Source organism: Polypterus senegalus, chromosome 12, assembly GCF_016835505.1.
Source record: "Polypterus senegalus isolate Bchr_013 chromosome 12, ASM1683550v1, whole genome shotgun sequence".
NCBI classification, from domain to species: Eukaryota; Metazoa; Chordata; class Cladistia; order Polypteriformes; family Polypteridae; genus Polypterus; species Polypterus senegalus.
This window is the reverse complement of record NC_053165.1, coordinates 2,745,718-2,765,208: the sequence shown is the minus strand read 5'-3', so window position 1 is coordinate 2,765,208 and position 19,491 is coordinate 2,745,718. Positions and strand designations below refer to the sequence as shown.

Here is a 19,491-nt window from a genome sequence, read left to right as displayed (position 1 = left end):
ACAGTAGATGGGCGAGTCCTGCAAAGAAGGTCAAAACGTGGAACTGGAAGGGGGGCTCACTTGGCGGGTGCAGGAGTGGGAGACGATCAAACTGCCAAGAGCAGAAGTCAGAAATGGGACGGAAGATCTGACGCTTCCGTCACTTCTGTACCGCCGCTGTGATGAAGACAGACAGCTCGTCACAATCAAGGGGTGACACTAATTGGGCAGCAGGTAAACAAACTGTGCTTGGAGGTGACGTGTTGGGTGATCTGAGCGACTTGACAACGGGCCGATTGTGATGGCAGAATGACCAGGTCTCCAAAACGGCAGGACCACCGAAAGTCATCGATGGATACGCAACCGGTGAGCCAGCGACAGGGCCATGGGCACCTAAGGCTCACTGGTGCCCATCTTGTCCAGTCCCACAGAAGAGCTGCTGGAGCACAAACTGCTGAGGCTGGCAATGAGAGGAAGGCGTCGGGACACACAGTGCATCTCAGCTGGCCACGTAGCCGCAGACCCCCCGTCCACCATCGAGGGTGCCCACAATGAGCCAGAACTGGACCGTGGAGCAACGGGAGAAGGTGGCCTGCTCTTTTAGCGCTTGTGGACGGCTGGGTGGGTGTGTGTCCTTTACCAGGGTAGGAGATGGCAGCAGGGGAAGAAGGTAAGCTGGCAGAGGCAGTGTGACGCTCTGGACAACACCCTGATGGGAAACCTTGATGTGGACGTTACCTTGACGATGAAAAGCATGACGAAGGGGGGCCGCATGGGTGGGCATATCTCAGGAGGCCATTGCGCCAGTCAGCCAGTTTTAACACGCGCCCTTGCCACTGTGTTAGTTTGGGATAAAAGCCCCGGGACCCTTAATGGCTCCTGTGGGGGCCCCAGGAAGCCCAGCACCTCAGCCGCTGCGCCAACCTGCCTGCCCACAGTGAGATGAGATCTGGTCAGTGGAGCCCACTAGTGGCTGCCACTTCAGTTGCTTCATGTAAGGTGGGCACAGGGGTGGGCAGCCATTTACTACCAAAGAAGAAAAGTTGAACCTGCATATTGGCGGTGAGCCATAGCAGAGCCAGGCGCACGTGCCAACTCGGGCAGCTTCAGCGGCCATTAAAGATTCATAGACGCACTTACTGGAGCAAACAAACAGAGGCAGGAAATGCAATTGAAGATAATTAAATTTTCATATTTTATTGAGAATTAGCATAAAAGAAAAATTGCATTGTAAATCGTAGAAGATGGGGTCTTGGACGGACTGGCTGTGCCAGCGCAGGGCTTGTGTTTTATCTTTGCATTTATTTATGAAGGAAGGTGAACTGTGGAGTTTGATAGATGACACGTTTCACCGGGGCACGGGGGGCCGGCCGAGTGAAATCTGACAAAGAAGTCTGGGGCGTTTTGAAGGGCGCCCGGGTCTAGGCTTTGGGCATGTCTTCTGCTCCAGGACCCTTCTGTGCCCGTCATACCCCAGAGTCTCTAATTTGCCTCTGCCATGTGGTGGACTGGCACCCCTGGCATTCAGCTCTTGTTTGCTTTACAAAGCTTTGGTGATGTGAGCTCTGTGGGAGGTGCCATAAGTAAAAGAGCCCCCCAAGACCCTGATTTGGACTGTCGGGCTGTGGATATGTCAGAAAGCGTCCCGACAAGGATGAGACTTTGACGCCACCATTGACAAAAAGTCCGCAGGGGCTCAGACTGACCTCGTAGCGCCGCCCGCATGTCGAGACCTTGTAGCTGTAAGCAGCTGTGCATGACTGGCACCCTCTCATGATGGCAAGTCCTTAAAGATGCCCCTCAAGGCGGAGCTGCAGTCACAAAAGGGACAAGGTGTTGGGGTCCCAAGTCACTTAAGGGGGCTCCTACAAATGACAGCCACTTTGACCCTTTAATCTTGCTGTGCTGTAAGGGGTGTGGCCGGGGGCGGGGCTCTGTGGATTTGAAGGTGGTCCTGTCGTGCCCTCACAGCAGACCCCTCTTGCTGTCTTCACCTCGCCTCCTTTCTTTCTTTGCAGGAGTGATGGGGGAATACGAGCCCAAGATCGAAGTGCAGTTTCCGGAGTCCGTGCCTGTGGCCAAAGGGTCCACCGTCAAGATGGAATGCTTTGCACTGGGAAAGTAAGTAGCGGGCGTAGTCGTTGGCATGAGTGGCACATGCGGGTTTTAGACCCTGATGTTAATTTAATGTCACTACTCTGTCAGCGAGCAGCCATGACATGGGGGCGGGGGGGGAATGTCTGCTCAAACTTTCAGACTTGCTGGCTGTGCCATCAGGAGGAGGACTTTTGAGACCCTCAGAAAGGGAAGAAGGGCATAGGACCCCCTAAACCTGTACGGTACGGTCTGCTAGAAAACACCTGCCTCTCGTATTGTATAGCGCCTTTCATATCAGCCGATCCCCAGTCGGCGTGTAGCACAAGGGGCCAGGAAGCCTGTCTCCTCTCTTATATAGCGCCTTTCACATCGTGAAATGAGAAAACTGAAGCAGGACTGAGGGTTGGGGTCCCAGACTGAGCCCCTTTTCATTTGATGTCTGTAGGGTTAAAAGGACGACACCTGTGTGGTGCTTCAACAAGCACTGGCGCGGTGGCACAGAAGAATAAGGGGTCACGTTTCTGCCAGGGCCCTTGTGCCGCCGTCTTTTGTCTTCATTTCGGATTCTTTTGTTTGTGTTGCCTTCGCTTGGCTTTGCTGTTTGCATTGCGCTTTGTTTGAGACCCCTGTCTGCCCGTCAGCCCCATAAAGCCGAGCGTTTCCCATAGTTCCTGGCAGTTCCTGGTGAGTTCATTTGCGTGGATTGCTTTGAGTTTCGGCGGCTCCTCTTTGCCTTGTTTTGTGCTCCATGGACTTCGCTTTTTGGATTTTTATCTCTTTATTTCTAAAGATTCTGCGTAGCCCGTTGTGACTCGCCGGGGTTTTTGCCAGGGTTTCCCCCTCTAGTGGTCATTTTTGGAGTCACAAGAAGGTGTGGAGCTCGGTGCTCCTCAGAGGCTGACCCTGAAGGTTAAATACGCTTGAGGTCAGAGGGGGGTGTGGCTTTGGCAGAGCAGGAAGTGACCTCATTGGTCTTACGGTGGCTTCCACTCCTCCATTCTATGGGAAGAGACGGAAGTGAGGTTAGTGGCGGTGTCACACTTGTTGCCGTCCCTGTAGTATTCCAGCAGGACCCTGTGAAGCGCTGGCCGTACCCGTGTGCCTGCCTGCCCTGTCGGTCACTAGCAGTGGCATTTGGATGAGCACATGCCAGTAAGGTCTCGTCTAACCCTAACCCTGGCCTTGGTGTCCTTGTGTCATCTTCTCCTTGGAATCCAGACATGTCACCTGTGTGACGTGACGGCAGGGACAGGGGCTTCACTTTAGGACAGCGTGGTGCGGGTAGTGGTCACCCATTGAAAACTCAGTAAAGGTGAAGAAGTAGCTGACACTGGCATGTGTTGCCCTCCCCGCATATCCATTGCCACACTTAGGATAACATGCGGGTGACACCACCATTTGGACCCTGGCCATCATGGTTTTGCCGCTGGACTTGTTCAGCCCTTGGCGGTGGTTCTGGCAGATTTTATTCTAATTTCTCTGTTTTGCAGACCACCAGTGACAGCGGCCCCCCGTATGTGCGGTTTGCCCTCAAGCTCAGTGCCCTCACCACACAGACTGTCTGTGCCAGTTGGCATGTAGTGTCACCTGAAACCTTTAAAGTGATTGAAGGAAAGAGCCGGAGTCACGTGGCAGTTAGAGTTGACCAGCAGCGCCAGTGCTGGTGCCCAGCCTTTCATCCAGGGATTAATCAAAGGCTAATCTGTCCGAGCAGCCCTCTGAATTATCGCCCGTACTAACTGACACCTGTCACTGAATGTGGTAATTTAAGGACAAAATGAAGAAGAAAGAGGAGGAGGAGGAGGAGGAACGCCATTTCCATTTCACCCTTTCGGCGTGGAGCAGTTCATTAGCCGGCGATTCATCCGATCTCTTTATGGAAATAATCGCTTTGGCGCACTTGTTCTATCTGTAGGAGGACATGCTGTGTAAAACAGCTGGAAGCGAGACAAAGATACGGCGGGCAGGCGGGCGGGGGGCGCAAGTGGTGTGGAGACGGCGGAGATTTTTAATATTCCCAGGTGGATGAGATGGACCTCAGTGGAACATCAGCCCCCAAGTGCCAGCACTTTTCAAATTCTGAAGATTCTGTGCATTAAAATCGATGCCCTGTGATGGCCTTGTGCCCCCTGCTGCCAGGGTCAGTCCATTAAAATGGGTTACGTGAAGGCCTTGAAGAATGGGTCCTATCACCAGGGGCTGGCGGGTGAGAGCGGGGCAGAAGAGGCCGTGCCAGGCAGTGATCGTCACAGGTGACTGGATCTCCTGAGGACACCCACACACAGGACTGCCACCTCAGAGGTTGGCCCATTTAGTGGTTTAAGGGTGAGGCTGGATGTCTTAACTTCACGGTGGTCCGTGCTGCTCTCCCCGCTGGTGGGCCGGTGTGAGGCTTCATGCCTATTCATATTCTGCTCCGTGCACTCCCGATATCGGGCCTAATCGCAAGTGAAAATCGTAATCTCCTTTTAAACGTGACGGATATGCTTGACCACCCAGTGACGCCGGGGGGCCGCTTTTTCTATTTGTTCCTATTATGGCGTGTTTGTTTGCTCTCCATCTCACACTTTGTGATTTAAAGCCGGACCCTTGGATGGCACAAGCTGTGCCTAATGAGCTGAGGTGAGCATTTACACATTATGAAAGAGCTGGGCCTGGGGGGCTCGGGGGTGAAGATTCACACCCACCTCGTATTCCACGGGGATGAAGGCATCCATTAAGGATGGTCTGTTCACAAAAGCCCCTTGCAGTAACGGCGATTTACAGACACGCGGACCCCGTCAGACTTACCTGCGCCCCCTTCACTCGTCACTCATCCTCATCGCACACACCAGGCTGACTGGCAGCTTCAGTACCTTAGCAGGGGCCGCAAGCCCCTCCAATCGTGAGCTGCCCTCCTTTACAAAACGCTCCGAGGTTGGCACTGTGCTCCCACAGTCGTCACCTTTGACAGGGCCACCTCTGTACCTTAGAAGGGGTCAGAAGTCCTCTGCTGAGAGGGGAGATCCTGTCTGAAGGACGGCCTTTGTAGCAGAGTGGCCTGCTTGGACCCTGAGAGCAGGAGGGCACAGAACTGCAGTCACCATGTACGTCCAATGGAGAGCGGGCACTGCTCGTCGCCTGCTAAGTGACATGCATCCCTGTGGTGAAGCACGGTGGTGGCAGTGTCATGCTATGGGGGTCAGAGTTGAGTGACAGCTGAATGAGGAGGCCACCTCAGGCCGGGGGCGATGAGTCAGTCACCCGGAGTGGCTTTGGGACAGGCGTCTGAGGGCACACAACTACCCAATTTCAGGAGTGCAGACCTCGTAGAGCCTGAGCCAAGACCACTCAAAGCTGGAATTGCTGCCAAAGGGACTTTGACAAAGTAGTCATTTAAGGGTCTGGTCTAAATGTTCAGTTTATGACTTTTAATAAATTTGAAAACGGGTATTCACTTTATCAGTACAGGTTATTGAGTGTAGACTGATGGGCAATAATGGTAAATGGATGAATTTCAAATGAAATCTACAACACGATGAAGTGGGCACATATTGGGCGGGGGTCTTTGTGTATCGCTACAGTGACGTCTGTGACGTTTTCCCTTCCCTGTCGTATTCTCCTTATAATAACCTCCATTTCTGTTTTGTACTCATTAGTAGTCATCTTACTGCTATGGCACAGGAGTGCCCACTACAGACTACAGCTGGCAGAGAGCAGGAGTGTCTCATGATGGCTCACTTGTGGTCTTTTAGTCGTCAAGCCCGCCACGTCGTTGTTATTAGACGACTGAAATGGCCGTCGACTGATGGAGCGGCGACTTGGCGTTCATTAAAACGAGATGTCAGGACGCCGCTGCTGAAAATGAAGGAGCCCGGTGAGCCGCTGCCCTTTTCAGTACCTGGCGCTAACTCTGGCGGGCATCTTTAGGATTTCAGCCCTGGAAATTTAACTGAATTGAGTGTGGCAAAGTAAGCCCCTCCTTGCGGCAGACCCCCAAAGCGCATCTCAATGCAGTTTTATTATTGCTGTCTAAGAAAGGCAAGAAATCATAATTATGTGACAGGGCAGCATAACAAAGCTATTAGGGAATGGCAGGAGCTGGCACCACGTGGGCATGTGGCCATTAGGGCTGCTCAGCAAACGAGCTCAGAAGCTGGGGTGGGCTTCCTCAAATGACCACTGTGACATTTGGAAAAGGAAGTAAGAAGACGCAAAGAATGCCGAGAGTGGCTCGCCTGCTGAGGTGGCCATCATCAAAGAGGGATGCCCGCCTACTTAATGGGGCTGTTAGAAGGCGAGGGCCGCGTGGCAGCAGGTAGGCCACTTGAGGGCGCTGGAGGTTAATTGGGCCAACCCCACTGGATGGGCCGAGGTGATTGAACCCGTCTGTTTAAAACAAAAGCAGAGCCTGAGCGGGCACATGTAGTGACCCTGGCGCCAGCTCTTTTGGACCGCTGCCACTTGAAATGGGCGAACCTCTCAGGACAGTTTGCTTAGTTTGCCTTTCTGTGGCTGCTGTCCTGGCTCTTTTTGCTGACATTTATTAACGGCGTATGTGGGGCCGCTGTGGTGCTCGCTTGACGTGCCGTTTCCTGCTGGGCACTTTTGGTGTGCCCCCGCCACTTGGCAGGCCTCTCTTTTTTATTTCTTTGCTCTTTTGAATATTGTTTTGCTCATTTATTTGCCATCCTTTTGCTGCGGTTCTCATATGCCTGCTCATTCTTTACAGTCTGCTCCTTGTACCCTTAGTGTGGCACCCCGGGGGGTCGGGCCACCGGACCTGAAGCTTTGGCTTTCAGTGCCATTTGTGGACTTCTGGATTGGATTTGTTTGCTTCCTCTTCCCTTTTGTCCTGCCCGTGTTTTCCTTTGTGTGATTTTTTAAAATTCTGAGCAGATCTTTGAATGTTAAGGGAAGTTTTTTGGTGTTTTTGCCAAAGTGCCACCTGAGGCCAAACTCAAGAGGCAGGCTTACGGCCTGCCAGGCCCAATAGTGGGGGAGAAGAAGAAGAAGAAACTCCACTGATATTTAAAGGGTTAGTCCGAAAGAAAGTAAAGGCAGAAGGAGAACTAAACGGGTGAACGTGAACCAATCCAATCCCAGATCCAGAGCTTTAAACGGAAGCTACGAGTCCACAAACCCAGGAATCCAAAACATGAGAGCGAAATCAAAGGCAAAGAACAGAAACATCTGGGCTGAAGTGGGCATTAAATGGCCCTGGGGGCGGAGCCTGCAGCTGCAGTGCCCGGTGGCCCCGCCCCCCCTAGGCTCCACATAAAGAACACAACGAACAGAAGAATTCGTCTCAGCCAGTGAATGAATATGAAATAATGAATATGAAATACATAGGCAGTGCAGTGCAGTGACATTAATACATCAGAAGAGAAGACATCGCGTCACGGGACAGCGGCCTGGTGGAACCTTAACACAAGTAGGGGGGCCGAAAAACACGTGAACCTCCCAGGTGAGGCTGGGATGAGCTAAGCGGCCTTTTGAAACTCGGACCCTCTTAAGAAGCAGCACCGTGGTGACAAGCCAGATCACATGATAGCACGATGGAAGTGACCGTGACCCAAAACGGGGGCACTGTGCTGTCACAGAATAATGAGGGAATCGTCTCACTTTACTGTCGGGAGAGACCCCCTTGTTATCACGACTTCATCATCCTGGCACAACTTCTTTGGGAATGCCGGGACCTCCCAGTGCGGAGTCCACCGAGTGACCCCAGCTGTCCCTGCAGCCCCTCGGGCACTTGGCAGATCCTAAGTGACTCCCGCTTACGTCTTCCAAGAAACGGCGAGGTGCCAGCAGGAGAGGCGCTAAAAATACGCTGGCAGCGTCCACCCCTGCTAATGATATAAATAGGCCCGTTGATATTTGCAGTTGGATCTTCTGACAACTCCTTCTCGCTGGCGCCTTCCCGTTATGTAACACTCAGCTTCGCGTCTAATTTGAGCGGGGGGCCGATTAAATGAGCAGCCTTGCAATTAAGATAATCTGTTTAGAGGGCGGGCGCAAAACAGGAAGCGCATTTGTGCCACTTTGAAAATAGCAAGCGACTCTGAGGGGCACACGCTTCCTGTGATCGCACACCCCAGGCTGGCATCCTGTCCGCGTGGGCCTGGCACAGGCTGGCGCCTTCAGTCGGCTTCAACACTGATGCACAGGGCCGGGTGCGGAGCTTGAAGAGGAACGAGGATGACGACCGGAGCCCCCATAGCCTTCATCCGCTCCAGTCTAGCGAGTCGTGGCCTGTCACGCCCGGTCAGGTCACGTAGTGTGACATCCCCAACGAGTCACTCCCTGCTCAGCTCCAACACAGCCTCCGCCTCCAAGCTCCACAGTCGTGAATATTCATAAGCGGGGCGGGACCTCATTTTAGAACAAACTGCGCCAGGACCATCGACTGAATGAGGCGAGCGCGATGACAGCGCGGATTGGGCATCGGACCACGAAACTGACAGATACGGCAGTGGACGCCCGGACCGCCGAGATGTGCCTGGCCAGCTCCGTCACATGGCACTTCAGCGTGGCACAACGATCAAGTGGAAGGACAAGGAAGACGTCTGCCCCCTAAGCTCTGTTCAGAATTCAGCGAGGGGGCAAATGTGCAAGTGGCAACGATTGGCACTGTGGGAGCCCACAAGAGCATGAGGGGCACGTCGATGGGGGGGTCAGGCGCTGCCGTTGCGCTTGTGAGGTGGGGCTCTCCATCAGTACAGCGGTAGACACTCGACGGACCACCCTAGCCGTGTTTGCCTTCGTGTTTCTCTGCCTGACACGTAATAAAGTTTTTGTTTTCCTGAGGGTTAAAGCTTCATGCCAAGGAGGCCGGGAGGCTCATTCTGGGGCCCCCTGCAGCCCATTGGGCATCCTTTCTGGACACCCCAACTCCTGCCTAACCCAGGAGACTCCCAGGGGCCTCTGCAGGTGGTTTGTTGTGCGCCACCTGCCCGTGCTGCTGCCCTGGGGTTTTATGGCCACTTCAGTTCTCTGTGCCCCTGCTGTGGCTTTACCTTACAACTAATTTTCTTGCTTGGGTGCCCGCCTGCCGCTCTGCCTGTCCATCTCGGATGGCTTGAGAGAGGTGGGGACCCCCGCCTCAGAGCACTAAAGTCCCCACACGAGGCCATTAATCCAAAGGACGGCGAGCCGAGGGGTCACAGCCGCGACACGCTGTGTAAATCTGAGAGGCCCTCCCTGATTGACACCGAATGCGCGGCCAGCGCCGAGCCGAGGAGTTTGTGCCCACGTAGGCCATTATGTGGCCGCTCAGATGCAAATGTGCCCCCGCCGCCGGCGCCGCACTCACTCTCGTATTCCGCTCTCGGCCCAGGATCTCCATCTTCACATCTTTTTCTCCAAGGTTACAGCCATTTAATCATCCTCAATCAGCGCCCTGTTTGGCCTGCCGCCTAATGATTTTTATGTATCCCGACTGCAGTCAGACAATCTGGACGCCGTAAATTCTTCCCTGATTTATTTATTTTTCTGCATTCACTCGCCCTCCCCAAACTCGAATTATTAAAAGTGCAATGGAATTTTAATGAAGGCTTCTGCAGTGCCGCGGGCCTAAAGGTGACGGCGGCCCCCTGTAACGCTCGGAAAATGAAAGGGACGGACAGACACGGCGGGAAATACTGAGAGTGTGGGGTGTGCGTCCCTTTATTGGGTGCCGTATCGCCCACCTGTCTGCCCGTTCATCCCTCTTTCTGTCCTTCCTCTTATTTGTGCCCTGTTCATCCGTGTATCTGTCTGCCTATCCGTCCGTCCTTTCATGTCCTTCCATATTTGTGTGCCCACCTGACCATATCTCTCTCTAGTGACCGCCCCATCTGTCCTGCTGCCCATCTTTCCCTTCGTCCATCTGTCCGTTTGCTCATCTCTTCAGTCTCTCCTTCTGTTTATCTGTCTGTCCATCCCTCCGCATTTCCTGATCCCACATACTCCACTTGGGGGGGGGTCTCCTCATCCTAATTTTCCGGCCCAGGTGTGCCAGTTCTGCCCTGTCCCGTTGGCGGTGGCTCGTGTTCCTTTATCTCCTGTTTTGAATTTTTTTGTGGATGATGTGTAAGGCGCTATATATCCACTGTTGAGTGGTGGCGCGTCTCGCACTTTCACAAACTCCATGGCTGTTTTCCCAGAATGACGCGCTCTCTCTCCTCTTCTCTGTTGCCCCCCACAGCCCAGTGCCCGCCATCACCTGGAGGAGAGCCGACGGAATTCCTTTTCCTAGAAAGGTGGACTCGGCCAAGAAGAGCGGGGTGTTGGAGATCCCGTTTTTCCAGCAGGATGACGCGGGTTTATATGAGTGCATCGCAGAAAATTCCAAAGGAAAGAACGTCGCGAGAGGGAAGTTGACTTTTTATGGTAAGTCCCTGATTTTAATAATTCAAAAGAAAGGGTCTCCTGACGTCATCTTTCACCAGGCTGGCACTCAGCCTGGCATCCCACTTCAAATCGCACCCCATCCGAGTCCTCTGAGTGAGGGTGCCAGACTGGCATCACGTCCAGGGGTCACTCCTGCCCTGTGCCCTCGTGGACTCCTCAAATCTCCTGTCAGGACCTGCAATGACCGAGAGACCAAAGACGATGTCTGATGTGAGGAATGTGGGCACCAGAAAACTTTAACACGCCGTGAGTGCCAGGAAGAGACTCGGCAGGAGAGCGCGGCCAGCTCCTCACTACAGGCGCCCTGCTTAGCGGGCAATCAGCGCTACTTTAACACTCAATTAAGCCCCGTTACCAGTTAATTAGCGCTCGTCAGTGCGGACTTCCTACTTACCGGGTGGGCCGACCTGCCTGCACGTTTGGACTTTGGCTTCCGGTTTTTTGTTGTCTTGTATGTCATGAAAACCAGAATTCAGCTGTTCAACGAATTGGAGGGCAGATGAGGCTCACCAGCTTAATGGGCGCATCGAAGGCGAGACGGGGGGCCGAGGTGAGGGTCTGTCTGTCTGACTAATGGGGGCATGCGTGCCTCACATGTCTACTTATATGGCGCCTTTCCAACGCAGTGTCCGCAGTACACCAGAGACCGACTGAGCACACGAAGGCGAGGGTCCGTCTCTCACACGGGGTCTTCACTCTTTATCTGTTGATCTGTCTTATCGAGTTTCTAGTGCCTTTCACAGCTGTACGTCTGTCTGCGGTTATATAGCGCCTTTTACATCGGTCTGGGTCTTATAGCACCTTGATTGTTCTGTCAAACCAATCAGAATACACGATTAGCAAAGGCCTCCCATGGAAAGACACGTTAAGGGGTCCCCTGTCAATGAGCCCACCTAATTACAAATGGCGGCCATTGCTCTCGTGGGCCCCGCGCCTCTCGTCTGTCCGGCTGATTCCACTTTCTTGGTGTCGTCTTCACTTCTGCCTGGTTTTGGCTTCTCTCTTCACATGGCCCCGTATGTGTGGAGTGACGTTTGTACAATGGGGACACACTACAGAGGTGGCCCAAGCCAGACTTCAGGGGGTCTTCTCATGTGACAACATGCCAGGGTCAGGTGGGCTCAAACAGGGCATTCCCAGGAATGGCCGCCTGTCCTCTCGCTGTCCTCGGTTGTTTTGTGTCTGCTGGTGGTGCCTGCATGATGAGTGCTCGGAGTGGTGGTCCGCACGTTTCCATCTCCTCCCCTTCTCCACTCAGTGTTATTATGGGATGTGCCCTGGCACTCCCGTTACTCCCTACTCGGGAAGCCCCTCGCTATCGTCGCACCCCCTATGGGCGGTTTCCGTTCTCCGTTCCGAGAAGATGAACCAGCAGGGGGCCACCTCGCTGCAGGGAGTATTTCTGGAGGCCTGAGCCGAGTGTGAAGTGGTCCCAAGACGTGTCCGAGTACGTGTGTCCCACCCTGACGGTGCTTAGCTCTGTGTCACCTCTGTCCTAAATGTCTGCGTGTGCCACCAGACCGAGGGCCGACTAGACAGCCAATGAGCAGTGGCCTTGTGCAGACGTCCAATGAGGTGGCAGGTTCTGCTTAAAGCATGCCACGTGCCACCCCTGCCATTTCTTCCGCAGCACACGCCGCTGGCACATGCCGCTGGCACATGCCGGACAGTCCCGAGCCCGTACGATGCTCTGAAATTCACTTCCTCGCCTCGCTGTGCTCTCCCCGGGTGACGGCGTCCTCCAAGATTAATGAATGGCGCGCCTTATCGCTGCCCGTCCCGCGCCCCCCCCCACTCCTGAGCACAATGTGTCGTCTTCAAAGGGCTCGTCTGCGAGGGGCCGATAATTTGCATCGCATTCATCACCCGAGTGCAGCGAGTTCTTCACTTGAAGGAGGCCTTGGGAGCCTCCGTTGAGTTTCATCTTCTCCTCGCCTGCGTCTCTTGATCTTGACAGCCATTGTCAGGTGAGCCTGGCGTGATGGTCATAGTGGCGGCTGTTGCTAAGCGACGCCGAGTGCCACCTGGCCTGGCTGCGCAGCACGCTGTAAAGCGCCGCGGGAGCCGACTTCGCTTTGCTCTTATATAGCGCTCTGTCACGGGCCTCGTCACTCAGAGTGGCCCGCGGTGACGGCCGTGCGCTGATCAGTCAGACGTTGACTCCGTTTTGCTGTGCGTTTGTGTGGGTCAAGAGGGTCCTCCCGGTGCCCCTCTGGGTCCTCCGCCCACGTAGGTTGGGTTAGCTGGTGTGTGTGTGTGTGCGAGTCAAGGGGACACGACCCCGGTCACGTATCTTTGGGGCTGTGCTCGGTGCAGGGCGCTATACAGAAGTAAACGAGCTGTTTGGGGGCTTCTTGGCCTTTCAGGTACGCCTGCCTGGGTGGGAGCGGAAGGAGAGGGCGTCTGCACTGTGCCACACATGAGTGGCCCGATGTACCCGCCGTTGCCACACGTCATGGTGGTTGTATCCATTCTGCCTGCTCTTCATCAGGGGGTGATGAACTGACAGGGCGGCGTGACGTCGTCTCGGTTCTCAGCTTTTGTCCACGCTTTGAGCCGTTGGCGTCGTGTCTTCCCGTATCGGAGGTGGCATGCTGCTCAATGTCCTCGCCACGCACTGCGGATTAACTCGACTTTCGCTGCCCCTCATTGTGGTTCTGCTCCTTCATCTGACCACCGTCGGACTCATTGCTATCAGATGAAAGGCCAAAGGACAGAAGTCACGGACCTTCGTCACACTCGAAGATGCGTTTTAAGTAAAGGAAACACCGGAGAGGCGGACATGTTGGACAGGGAAAGGGTCGAGAGCAGGAGCCCAAAATGGAGGACTCTAACCCTAACAAGTCGAAAGCGACAGAGCTTTTTAAATTGAGCGTCTCGCAACGGGACGGGTGACATCATCACTTTAGGGTCACGACCTCTGAGGACACGCCTCTAACAACACAGATCGCTGCCCTGACGTCTGGGGTCCCCAAATGGTGGCAGACGAGCAACAGGAAAGACACAAAGGCCAATGACCGACCGCGGGTCCCGTCCCACCAGCAGATCCTCTCGAGGGTGGCGTGTCCCGGTGCAGGTGGTCCCGCGCAGCGATGGATGACAGCCCCCTGGGTTGCCCTGCAGCATCTCAGATGCCCTCACTGAGGATGTGCGTCGCTGGCGTGTTTTCTGTTTCCGTCTTTGCTGTGCGTTTCGTTACTCGGCGGTAATGAAATCTTGCGAGGCTCTAACACTTTATTGATCTCGTAATCTCGTGTTCGGCCACATTGATGTCGCCTGTGGGGCGCAGATTTCCTTTCTGCCAATATTGTGGCTTTCTATTCTCCATTCGGCGTCCTTTGCGCTTATCGAGTGGCGACCTTTGACCCGTACAGCACTTGCCGTCACCTCTGCAGCGTCATTCGTGTCAGCAGGTTGAAGGCCAAGGACACAAAGTGGTGGAGCCGGAGATCCGAATTGTCCGTCTTCTACAGCCACCAGAGAGTCAAAGAACGAGACGTCTGTGTTTGTTAGTCCCAAGACCACCTCCAGACGGGCCCACCGCGGAAACCAGCTGACTGTCCGGGGGCGACCCAGCTTAGCCAGAGAACTGGTACACACGGGGCAGATGAGCCCCCAGGGACTACTGCGGCAGACCCCCAGCTCCGGATGTGGGAGGACAGGATTAGCGACATGACGGACCTGAAGGGCCCACGGAGGCCACTGTGAAGTCTGGCTGACTTGACCTGAAGCCCCCCTTCCATCTTTCTCTCCTCCGCTACTGTGGCGTCCTAAATCTCCGTCTCCCGTCTCCCTGCTCTAACTTATCGTCTGCGGGGCACGGGATGCCATAACTCACTCTGCGCGTCACGATTCCATCCGCTTATTTATTTCTTCTTCCCGACTCGGAGATGTGTGGCCCATTAAATGATATCCCCCAGCTAGACATTTATGCGTTTTGGCGAGCGTGAGGTCACATTTTGGGCTCTAATTTGCTCGTTTATAATCCTTGACCTGATATTAATGATCGCTTGCCGTAATTAATCTCAATATTTTTCCCCTTTAAAAGTTCTTGATAAATTTGCTTGATTTGGAATTAAATCCACACAAATGTGAACGTCGGGAGATGAATTGCTCGCGCCTCCGACTGTTCATATCTCTTATGCCTTAAACGTCGCTATGCTGAGATGTTGAGCTGGGCATGGTGGTCTCTCTCTCTCTCTCTCACACACACACAGTTTACCGCCCTGCGGTGCCCGGAGCCCTCCGGTCCTTCCACATCTCACAGCTGGAGTCCTGGACAGTCCTGGTAGAAAGACGCAGATCTGAAATGGTGGAAACCACTGAAGTCTGGAGCAGGTGGCAGCAGTTGGACCAGTTGTGGTACAAAGCCTAGGAATGAAGAAGTGAAACGCTGTGCCACCCAGCCAACAGATAGGTTGGCACAGCGAAGTCCCATCTCAGTACCTGTTGCGACACCGCTCACTCGTTCTTCAAAGAGGGCGGGGGGTTCATGGGAGGGTCCCAGACTGGAGATCAATTCCTTATTTCCAGTTGGCGAGTTTTGGGGTTGGCTCTGGGCACTCGCGTGTTCTTTGGCTTTTTTCGCGTTGCTGTCCCCGCAGTTGGTTTCAGTTCACCTCCTGATTTCTGAAGTGGCGTAGAGACGCGGAGGCCAAGAGTCACCTGTCCCTTCGCGTCCTCGTTGGACGTCACCTGTCCCTTCGTGTCCTTTACCCCCAAGTCTGCTCCGCTCATCTTTAACTTTCAGCACATTCCAGTCGTTGGAGTCCACACTCGTCCTCTGAGGAGAGCCGTTTGGTTTCCCACCACTTCCACGCCCGTCTCCGTGTTCAAAACGAAACGCCTTTCCTGATTGGTTCTTTCAGGCTTTGCCTCCCATTCCTACCGTGTTTTCATAGTTGGAATGAGGGGATACGGGGGGCTAAGCGGTGAGAGGCGGGTGGGGTGGCGCTTGGTGCTGTCCCTGCAGTTTAGCGACCCGCCCAGGAGTGCTGGCTGCCTGCTTTGTGCCTGGCGTCACCAATGTGGCCGCTTTTGACTGGACTGAGTGGAGCGAGCAGGGATGGTGGACCCTGGAAGTGACGCTGTGCCCCCCGTGTCAGAGCCTGAAAGTCGCGTTCCTCGCTCCGCGTGTGTGCCGTCTTCGTGTTCTCCCTGCGTCTTCTCACTCCTCTGCTTCTTATCCCCCATCACAAGTTAGGTTGACGGGCCTGTGCCAGTCTAGCCGGGCCGCGCTGGCACCTCCCCTCGCCTGGTAGGCCGGCGGCGGGCGACTCCTCCAATCGGCTCGTTTTTCTCCGATATTGAACAGGATTTAGTGCTAATATTATTGAAAATATTAATAGTTTTGTTCCCTTCACGCTCGCACTTGGCTACTCTTGCAGAGACGGCTTTTACTTGAAATTCAATTTGCTTTTGGCTTGTGTGGAAACAGAAATTCTGGGAAGAAATTTATGATCATATAAAAGGGGGAATAGATGGAAAAAGTCCCCCTAATGAAAAGTGGATTGCGGCCATATTTTATTTGGCTATTGCTGGCTGTGTATTTAGCTTAGCCATTCATTTTGTAAGTAGAGGAAAAAAGATAAATGGAATTGTTACCTGCAACCTGGCGGGTTTCTCAGCGCCGCGCCGCGCCGTGCCACTCCAGCGCCACGCCGCTACTCTTAATACTCATTTAAAAAGGTAAGGAATGAAACCGCGTTGGGGGCTTTCCACGCCCTTGTAATGTGCGTCTCGTTTCCACGTTTGTTTCGTTAAGTGGGCCTGGGCCTGTGCCACTCTGCCCGCCGTTTCTCTGCTTGGAGGGTGCCCGCTATAGGAAGTCGACTCCAAGGTGACGAGCTGCTGATCTTCTGACTGATAAAGGACCAGCACATTTCTCAAACAGCTGGAGGTGCGGATTTCACATTCGACTTTCTGCTCCGCAGTCACAGGTTCAATTTGGCTCCTGGGATTTGCTATTCTGTTCTGTCAGTTTGCATTAAGGGTGGCACAGAAATCGAGTCGCTCCCGGGCATCACCCCCTCCAGTTTGGTCCCTGCGACTCGGTCCGGCTGCCATTGTCGTGTGAGCATGCGCCCACATGAGACCACTCAACGCTGGGAGCTGTACTTACACGTGGTGTCGCCAGCCGGTTGGCACTGCCATTTGTTACTCCGTTGTGAGTATAAAAGGGGAGATGGACGGAATTTCATAAGAATGATTTGCTTTAAAGTAACACAGCTGGGGGGAAAAAATGAAATCAAACATCAAGATGCGTCAAGCCCCTTAAAGTAAAGGTGCCAACTGGAGCGGGCATCCAGGGCTCAGCAGTCTCCATGGCACAGGGCTTTTGTGGAAGAGTGGCAGGGACCTGATGTGACATACTATGGGGTACACACTAAGGACAGTCTGGTGGTCCTCAGAGTCTAATAATACTGAAAGGGCACATTGTCGACACCGAGGGGCACCATTTTGGTAGCTAAAGGGGCATGCAACCCGAAACCCCATTTGGGCTCCCACATTCACTGGCCCTGGGTGGGCACAAGAAGCAAAAAGCAATTTGCCCAGCATCACGTGGAGGGTCCTCAACCCAGAGCCCACCAGATGACTCGGGCGGCCAGCTCAATCAGCATTTAAGAGGGGCACTCATTTGAATCCTGCAGTCCTCAGCACCTCGGGCCCCCGATAATTAAACCGTAAATTCATTTGATGAGCTGCGCCTCAAGCCGAGCTTGTCGTTTGGGGGGCTCCACTCCGAGACCACCGGCTCCTGCTAAATGTGGAACGGCAGGAGAGTTTGCTGCTTGAAGTGCGGACCTCCTCCTCCTAACTAGGAGCTCGTGGTGGGCCGAGCGCTGGCTTCATGGCCTCATCGTAATCGCATCGGAGCGGCCGACTTGTGTGTCTCCTCAGGAGAGGAGCAGCGACCCAAAGGGGGCACACGCACACCCACCCACACACCCGTGTCTGCCTGCCTGTCCGCCCGCCCGCCCCTGCTGACGAGGCCCCCAGGCTCATTTAGCGTTTCTTCCCCTCAAAGGCGCACTTCCCTCCGTTTTTATTGGCCGTCTGCGGCTTGTTTTGAGGTTGGCGTGACGGACCCTCGACTCGTCGCTTTGGCCTCTCACTTCACTCGTCATCCTCAGATTTTGCTTGTCATGTTGGCGCGCTTATGTGAAGCACGTTGATGATGTTTATGGGTGGCACTGCTGGCACACATGGGCGAGTGTACCGGAGTGGCACTGCTGCCATGACACCTTGTCTGTGCTTGAGGGTATCTGTTCTCAGACTCTGTTCAGCTGTCTGCTAAGGGGGTCTCTGGGTGGCAAAGTGTGCCCCTGCAGCCGTGGGGTTGGGGTAGATACCAGTGCAGTAGAGGGGACACTCAAAGCCACCCTCTGTCCCTCACAAAATGACAATTCCCAAATGTCAGACAGTGAGAGTGGGCACAGAGAGAGGGGCGAGGGGAGAAGCTGGTTACCTAGATGTGTAAGGCACTATATAGTAGTGAAGCCATTAATGCAGGGGAGCCTCAGGGGTCCATGCCCACCCCGCCACACTGACAGGCCCATCCTTTAATGACGACTTGTGAGTTTTAAGTCGACAGTTAACTTTTCTATCATCCTTGGCATTCTGGCACTCTGGGCAGTATGCCCAACACGTCATTGGACCCTCAGCCTTGAAGTCGAGGTCATTCAAGCCCCCCAAGTGTTGAGTGCCTGGTAGCCGTGGCTCACAGGTCAATGCAGTACCACCCGAGTGGCCATCACCGTGGTCTGCCAATATAAAGAGGGGCAATGCTGTATTCTTATTGGCACGATTTCCAAGATAATAAAAGCAAATAAGGAAAGCGGCGCACGTTCGCCAGGATTTATTGTCTTGAAACCTGTAAACGTCTGACTTATTTTATTTATTTATTTATTTATTTATTTTTTCTGCATCATCTTCCAAGGACAATTTAGGAGAAAATAAAATCCATAAAATTGCAGGGGAATTACTTCTTTAATCAGCGTTTCATTCTGAACCTGCATGTCTCTGTTAGAAGCTGCCCGTGACGCGGAGGGCCGAGGCGGTTTGTGCCGGTTCACACGGGCGGGCATCACTGATGAGTCTGTGCCAGTCGGCACCTTTCGTTTTGATTTCTTGAATTTTTGATTCTTTATGCGTTGCTCCTCTCGGCCCCCAAAGTAAAGGAGGTCTGATGAAGAAGAGACAGGCGCTGCGAGCTTGGGGTCGGAGGTGCCATCCTGAATGCACCCAGAAGATCTAAAAGAGATGTGAAGTTAGCGAGTGGGGTGGGTGGGAGCGCCAGGACTCTGCCAGGTAGGCACTTTCAGGAGGAGCCCACTAGGTGGCGCACTGCAGGCAGCGATCTGTCAACATGGAGGACAGTGCCATCACACCGAGAAGTCCAAATATGGAACTGGCACTTCACTGCGATCTGCAAATCGGGCCCAATTATGTGTGACCTCCAAAATAGCGGTCATCATGTCAAGGCGCTATATAAGCCCAGGCCTACAATACAGGCAGTCTCTGACCTCAATCAGATACTCGCCAGCTGGCTCATTTCAAGAGTGTGTGTGTGCAGTAAAGCTGACTCTCAGCCCTTCTGTAAGTGGCGCACAGGCTGTTGAAGGGGCACACCGGGGTGACGGGCAGCCTTAATAATGTCCTATTACTTTACATCACATTGTCACTTATTTTAGTTTAGCGCCGTAATGGTGGACTGAGCCACACAGGGGTGAGGAGCCAACGGGCAGCCTTGTGTTTCCAGGCCGCTGTGCCACCCTTAATGCTCCTGTAGCAGTGAAGTGCCCATTCAGCCTCTATTTTCTAGAGTGCCTTTCTGTGCCCGTTTGTGTAACCTTGGTGTTCCCCAGGCAGGTGAAGGGGTCTCCTGGCATCGCAGTGCCCAAGATGGTTTTAAAGTGCACTTCTTTAACCACAAGGCCACATTTCATGCCTGAGTAATAAAACGGTAAGCTGAGGCGTCGAATGGGCAGCCTGATCGGCTGTGCCACGCGCTCCTTTGGGTTTGACGTGACCCTCTGTGAA

General features: G+C 53.9%; 1 protein-coding gene across 3 annotated transcripts in view; it reads left to right on the top strand.

Annotated features, from left to right (window-relative positions):
* Window positions 1-19,491, top strand: part of LOC120541719 (contactin-4-like) — a 429,737-nt gene that overhangs the window by 340,383 nt on the left and 69,863 nt on the right. For all 3 annotated transcript variants that reach the window (XM_039773606.1, XM_039773607.1, XM_039773605.1), the window contains exons 7-8: window positions 1,998-2,100; window positions 10,244-10,428. In XM_039773606.1, coding sequence (XP_039629540.1) covers window positions 1,998-2,100; window positions 10,244-10,428 — 288 coding nt within the window. The remainder of the gene's footprint in view (window positions 1-1,997; window positions 2,101-10,243; window positions 10,429-19,491) is intronic.